We start from the raw sequence: 7,394 nt of genomic DNA, 5'->3' as shown, positions 1-7,394 counted from the left end.
AAATCAATAGAAGACAATGGTCCATACAATAAAATGGCTTCATAACACAACTGTAATAAAGTCTGATCCACCGTATCAGATTAACCTGATTTTTAAAAAAAATATAATTAATGTTCCAAATCAGAAAAAAGGTGATGGAAGCAGCATCCTCTCCAAGTGCTTCTAACTGGTGTCCATCTGAAACTAAAAATTGAGAAACATGGTTGTTAAATTATCAATAAATGTTCACAGGATAAAACAATAATCATCTTTACTCTATCCGAGTACATACCTTGGCATTGTAAGCATCCAACTGAGCATCCAACTCTTCTGCAGAAAGTTGGGGCCTGTTTCCACTTCCTCTTCCACGACCTCTGAAACCCCCACCGCCGCCGCCTCGCCTCCTTTCCCCCCGTTCTCCCCTTTCCCTCCTTTCAAACTTAGGTTGGCCAAGCCTGCTCCGGTCAAACCCTCTGTTTGAAAAGCAAAAAGATTAGGCTTTTTTTTTTAGACGAGATGTTACATTTGCAGTAAATCAACCTAATAACCAACCACTTACAGACAGGTGACAAAAATTAATTTTATATTTTTATTTATATATATATATATATATATATATATATATATATATATATATATATATATATATATATATATATATATATATATATATATATATATATATATATATATAAATAAATAAATAAAAATTGTTTGTGGTTTCCCCACAATTCACAATCAAAATCTTCCCAAAATCCTTTCTGCATTCAGAGTAGGTGGCCACTTACCCTTGTGTGGATTGTCTGCTTTGCACATCGACCTCTGATGACGCTTGCTGGATTTTCATGGGGCGGCCTAAAATTTATTAACAAGATGAAAAGTTGAAATGTGAAATCACTTGAAGTGCTTCTAAAGAAGTACCTAAAGTAGGACAATACCATTGCAACATGAGAACTTAATCCTCACCATCGAGTGGGACACCATTATAGTGCTTCATGGCTTTTACTGCATCTGCCTTGTCTTCAAAGTGCACATCTGCTGTTCCTTTACTGCGACCAGACCGGTCATAGTGTACAGATGCTTTCTTTATTGCACCAAACTCTGCAAACAGCTCCTGGTGATAAAAGTACAAACATCAGTCATGTCCACAACAAACAGACACCAACAATGTGGATTAATAACATTAAATGACTTACCTTGATATCTGAATCAGAGACACCAAAGTCCAGATTGGAAACCAGCAGTTTGCCACTACTTTCTACATTTCTCTCCGCTCCTGCAGTTTGTACTCTACCTCCGCCAACATGCTCCTCAAACATGTCATGCTGCCATTTGTCTGGCAACTCCCTGGGCTGTGGAGAGGAACAAAAGAAAACAATATTGTCTTCAGATTCCACTGTTCAGCAAAAAAAATTAAGAGATGGATTGGTGTTCACATCACTACAGAAATGTCACTTGACCACAAATTCCAACATGGTGAAGGAGGGGAAAGTACTTAGAAAAGCACCTAATATGTCTGACTGCTATAAAGAAAGCTTGTTTAAGATGACTATACAAAGAAGCAGATATAGGCCTAGTAGCTAACCACTTTGAGTATACCCAGTATGGCTGTTACTCCCTATAAACAGCTTGGGAATCAGGCCAGGGGCATCATCCAGGCTTTCCACAGGAAGAGTCCATCTAAAATATGGATATTTGCCTTTCTTCAGTGACAGAAAATCTGAAATTTGTCCCATTGCAATGGTGATGGAGCCGATGAAAAGGGAGGTTGAGTCCTTAGAAAACAACAGGGCTGATGAACCGGCATTTTGTCCCTGTAGCCATTTTGAGTTTCAAGATCCTGCTCACGGTTGCTTCCGCTGCACATCGGCGAGGATACTAAATCAATTCAATACTTCGAATTAAACACGCTGGGTAATTCTCGCACACTGGCAAGCGGCCCGCTGCCGACTCTCCTCACCGGACCACTCCTGCTGCCAAAAGTACCACGCACAGCAGCCATCTTGAGAAAGGAGCCATCCAAGTCTCGCTCGGGGGGTGGAGGGGGGGGGGGGCGTCGTTTTTTAAAAACTGTGCTCAAGAAACATGACGACGGTGGAAACAGCCCACGGCACGTAGCCATGTGTAGAAATGCGAAGCGATTCAGGGGGGAGAACACATATCTTTCACTTAATTACATCGTTTATGGAAGTCCATTATCACGTAATCGCGACCGATAACAACGCATCACAACACCTCGCCACGTTACTCTTTAGCTCCGTTTCAACCGCTTCTCTTTCATACCCTGGTGTACGGAGTGGATCTGTTGTTTCTCTCACGATTGAAGTTATTCTGTCGACTCCGCATTGGCCTCGACGATCCACCGGCACGAGATGAACTTCCACCCGACCCGGATGATCCTCCTCCGCGGCCGCTGCCTCCTTTCTTGTTCAGCTTGATGATGTCGTCCAGAGACATATTCATCTTATCAGACATCGTGGCGCTCAAGCTTTTAGCTACCGCTGAAGAACGAACAAAGAACTTTCAGCGTCGAGAAGCTGTTGGGCAGTTGTTTACCTCTGGTGGCGCGATGTTGAAATTAGCGGAAAGGGCATAAATATCATGCGGAAGTGACGGTGACACACTTGGTCCCGCCCTCCCTTTTTTTTTCCAAAAAAAAAAAAAAAAAAAAAACTTTATGGAACGACGCTTACGGAGCAGCTGTAAACTTAGACAATGCAGAGGGAACAGCGATCTAAAAATTAGATTTCACATCAACCGAGCAACTGTTCAAGTTGCAAACATTGTTTGTTTATTTGATTAATGAATACGATACTCTCCTAAAGGACAAACCAGTGACTATACAGTATTGTTAGTGACAGGAGATGAAAATAGATGAGTATTCAGAGAAATAAATTATTTTACTAATTTAACTGTTAGATGACTTTACAAGCAAAACAAGGGCAATACTGAGTCTGTTTCCCTTTTACTAAATGTTTAGTTTGGTTTAGCTTAGTTTAGTTCCAATCTTTACTGTCACACAAGAGGAAATTATTTTTGCAGCGAAGCAGCAAGAAAATATAAACACAATAAAACACAATGAGACAACTGAAGGCATTCAAAGTACTGGTACTGTATGTCCAAAACAAAAAAAGGCTACATTTAAAAGTTCTAAAGTTGATAGATGGAAAAACAACTGAATGGGGAGAAGATAAGATAATAAGATTCTGAACTACACAGACAGCCAAGAGGCACTTTATGTTAGAATTAAGAGTATTTATTGTACATAGAGTAAATGAAAACTTTGACACCTGTGTCAAATTCCTTAAAGACAGAATGGCTTTTTTCCCTATTTGCCATCCTATGCCATATTATTTTAACAGTTCATTTGGCTTCTTCCAGACTAAGGAAGTAACAATGATATACAGTTAAATAGAGTATAGTGTGTTAAGGTAGTCACTGGGTTCCCTCAATTTGCACTGCAACATATTTCTAATAGAGATATTGAATTTTTACTCTTGTATAAAACTCATCTGCCCCCTACAATAACTACTTGGTTTGCAGATTAATAACATACAGTGTGACACTCCAAAATAAAAGTTACACAACAGTAAACTGTAACACAGGTAAGAAGGAACTAAAGCTAGCAGTGCCACCTACTTTATCATTACACCTTTCCTTTGACGCTTGAAATTGGAAAGGCACACGCCTGTCTAAATAAGGATCATGCAGTCAGATGACTGTAAAGCAGGTTGTGTCTTTGGTCATTTCATTATAATTTTGTTATATCTTGTTCACAATGGCCTCACACCACAATGTGTAGGATTTAGAATGTCTTTCTTTGATGCCATCCAGTGGTAGCATCAGTAAGAACACCGTGGCTGACAGCAATGCACAACACTTGATGTTTAGAATTGTTTAAAATCAGTTTTTGAAATGACCAACAGTCTCTGTATTATAAGCATATGTAAGCAGAAATGGTCTATATCATATTCTATATCAGTACCCATAGCGACAAATAAATAATGCATTTTTTATGTGTATTTATGTGACCTCTGTTTGACATATATCTAATAATTGAAGAGCCGGACTTTAGCCTAAATGTGACATTAGGTTTTTAGGTCAATGTGGCTTTGCTTAAGAATTTAATGTGCTCTATGAATGTCAACCATTTATGGTTGGCTAAAAAGACAAAACCTGTTTTTTTTTTTTTAAAAGAGTTTTAGCCTCATTTTATTTTATTACATCCCTACTGACAGCTATCTAAACCATTCTGTGCTGAATTTCTAAAATGGGGGCAGTAAATTCAGGATTTATATTGGTCAAATGATGATAAATTGATGTCTTTTGAGGAGCTTCTAATTAAGCATAACATTCCATGAAAACACTTTCTCAAACTTTTACAAATCAGAAGCGTTACTGGAGCAAGACAAAAACATTCACTAGACATACCTTCTTATTCACTGTTAGAGGAATATATTTTCAAGGACTGTACAGGAAAAAGCACAACATCTGGATTTTATAACTTTGATACCTCTGGGTCCCCTGAATCCAGAAAGACATGTCACTGGATGAGAGAGAAGATTCTTGTAAAGAAGCTCAAACACAAACAGCAAATACCCGCCTTACGCTTTTACAATGCAACTGGCTGATGTGCACATATATTACCCCAGAAAAGTTAAATACATTTAATAGTAACATCCCTTATTTGTGTTTTAGATGCACACAATTCAAGGGAACATTTTTACACTGTGTGTGGGAACATCCTAAGATTAAAAAAAAGTTCTGGGAAGAGATAAAATACACGATAGAAGAGATTTTATTTGTATTATAAGCAATGGAGCCCAATTTTTTTCTTATTAGGTGGTTACCCCAAAGCAAACAATTTAAGGAAGAAAGAGCATATCCTTGTAGATCTATGTTTGTTACAAACAAAATGGATGACAGCATTGTCATGGAAAAAATACTTATTCTATGAAAGGAAAATAAGAGCCCTTTAAAAAAGTGTGGGGGGCCTTTTATTAATTATCTTGAACATACAAACTTGGAAAGTTTACTGGGTCAGAGGAGTGAAATTGAAGATGATTGATGGGCTCCTCTATTAGGAGTAGGATGCAGGCCTAGGCCTGTGAATATTCTCATTTGTCCAGGTCATAGTATCTCAAAGGAATTTTAAATCGAAAGCAACTGGACTTGGTTATTTGTCTAGGAAGACATTTCACCTCTCATCCAAGAGGCTTCATCAGTTCATGCTTGCCTGGTCAGGTTGCGAGCATGTTGCGAGAAACTGTTGTTAGTTACTTAGTGGTTTTATTTTATTGTGTAATGTATTGTGTGTTTTTTCTTCATCTTTATCTTTTATTCTACCTATTTCTATTTGTCTTGTGCTTATTCATGATGCACTGTATATTAGAAAAAGTAATAAAGAAAGTGTTTTTTTTTAAAAAAAAACAGTCACCGTGGTCACAGCTCACAGTCACAGTAGGAAAGAGCCATGAAGGCAACATACTGACTCAGTGATATACACACCACACACACATAAACATTAAGTTTGCAAACTATATAGTGAATGTATTTCATAGTGAATGTATTTCCTGCCCCTTCAAACCTCTTAAAGCCCTTTTTTATCTTCTCACTTATCTGTGAATATGGACAGAAAACTCCAGTGTTATGTTTCAGGCTTTTCAGAAGGACAGTTCTTTATGGTAAAACACTGAATATTATCTGGCTGAAGTGAGTGGAACAGAGGCTAAATAACAAAGTGGGCAAAACCTCAGCTCTCTATAAGCTGTGGCTGTTGTGTATAGAGGATGTGCTGGCTTCCTTTATGTGCAAGACAGCATGTTTGACAGCTGGCGGAGACTGACTGGCACTGCACTGTGTCACTGACCTGTATACATTTTTCATGTGACTTTCCTTAAACACAGGATTCATTATATTGTATATTTGCTCATGAATCCCGTGTTGTGTTAGCCCTCACCTAACTAGAAGCACCACTGTGAATGCAAACTCTTGCTTTTGTCAGTAACTGTATATTCATCACGTTTCATGGTACAGTTTTATGTTACAGTGTCTTCAAAAACCCTCTGAAGAGCCTCTGTTTGATCAAGACTGTATCATTGCAGATAGCTAACTAACTGGATACTGTTGCTGTCACTATGATTGTGGCTATAGCCATGCCTGCACTTTGGTTGCTATGATTATGGCTGTAACACATAACTACACACAGGGGATGTCAGAAAATAATGCAGGAGACTGCAAAATTTAGTGCAAGGCAACACAGAGGTTATTATGAGGTAATGCAACACTTACTGGGGGGAATACGAAACAAAAAATCACACTGTGTCCCTTCTAGAACTTTGTACTTTCTTTCTTTCAACCGGTCGAGGCAGACGGCCGCCCACCCTGAGCCCGGTTCTGTTGGAGGTTTCTTCCTGTTAAAAGGCAGTTTTTCCTCCCCCCTGTCGCCAAGCGCTTGCTCGTTGTGGGAACTGTTGGGTTTTTCTCTGTAACAAAGTAAGGTCTTGACCTTACCCTGTAAAGTGCCTTGAGATAATGTATATTATGATTTGGCGCTATACAAATAAAATTGAATTGAATTGAATTGAATTTATTAACTGGGCTTAGTTTAAACACACAAAGAGCTGGTGCAACCAGGGCTCTGGTCAATTAAAAGAAGACAAACTTTAGAAGTAAGCAGTGTAAAGAAACATACAGCCTTTGTGAGACAGGTAGAACTGTATTGCTACCTTAGCACTAACGCTTTCATTCATGGGCACTGATTTGGGGTGGTTTTGTATGTGTGTGTGTGGGGAGGAGGGATTTCACTTGTAGTCAGCCAATGGCAGTGACATCAGGTGCTGATTGAATGTAGGTGTGTCTGAGTGTGCCTCCTCCTGTCCACTTAGCCACATGCAGCAAACATTACAGTCTCCCATTCACTCTTTGTCTCCTCTCTGTGTGCAGGTCCAGGGCCCACTTCCATGCCCTGTTGCCTGAAGGCAGGGTTGGGCTTCATACTGCTAAGGCTGAAGAGTGTGATAAGGCTGTCCATTGAACGGATGGGTATGACTGTCATGGACTGAGGAAGCAACCAACTGGCAGTCTTTCTGGGTACAGAAAGAAATGTACTGATGCAACAGATGATGCAACAGATGTACAGTTACTGAGTTGAATTTTTTTTTTAACTGAATTGAAGAGTAAAGTGCAGTCTGATAAAACTGCTAAACAGTTCCCTGCAAAGGAGACTACTGACCTGTGGGTGCTGTTGGGTAAACAGAGTGGCATTAGAAATAAATTCAAAAATTTTATTTTTATGACTGATTGAAATTGAAAGTGAAATTATACAGTCTTATCCAAAAAAAAAAAAAAAAAAAAAAAGACGGTAAAAACACCACCCTGGTTATTAAGGGCATCTTTAAGTAAAATAAAGCCAT

At 38.9% G+C, this 7,394-nt stretch overlaps 1 protein-coding gene across 1 annotated transcript; it reads right to left on the bottom strand.

Moving 5' to 3' along the window:
- Positions 1-99: 99 nt before the first annotated feature.
- LOC139636813 (THO complex subunit 4-like) lies at positions 100-2,585 on the bottom strand. Its single transcript, XM_071505161.1, has 6 exons — positions 2,263-2,585; positions 1,176-1,331; positions 946-1,093; positions 768-834; positions 272-452; positions 100-183 (listed from the first exon to the last, which is right to left on the bottom strand). Exons 1-6 carry the CDS (start codon positions 2,452-2,454, stop codon positions 163-165), a joined length of 765 nt encoding a protein of 254 aa, XP_071361262.1. The 5' UTR covers positions 2,455-2,585; the 3' UTR covers positions 100-162.
- Between the last annotated feature and the right edge of the window lie 4,809 nt (positions 2,586-7,394).

This window comes from Trachinotus anak, unplaced genomic scaffold, assembly GCF_046630095.1.
Source record: "Trachinotus anak isolate AG129_WGS33_773 ecotype Australia unplaced genomic scaffold, CSIRO_AGI_Tana_v1 ptg000019l, whole genome shotgun sequence".
In the NCBI taxonomy this organism is placed as follows: Eukaryota; Metazoa; Chordata; class Actinopteri; order Carangiformes; family Carangidae; genus Trachinotus; species Trachinotus anak.
Note: the sequence above shows the minus strand (reverse complement) of the source record. Positions and strands in the feature narration are given on the sequence as shown.

Excerpts from the sequence above, each read along its gene's own strand:
- LOC139636813 (XM_071505161.1), bottom strand. The coding sequence starts at position 2,454 with ATGTCTGATAAGATGAATATGTCTCTGGACGACATCATCAAGCTGAAC. Across the intron at positions 1,332-2,262 it reads GATCCACTCCGTACACCAGG|CCCAGGGAGTTGCCAGACAA; the intron begins GTATGAAAGAGA and ends TCCTCTCCACAG. Across the intron at positions 184-271 it reads TGGATGCTTACAATGCCAAG|TTTCAGATGGACACCAGTTA; the intron begins GTATGTACTCGG and ends CTCAATTTTTAG.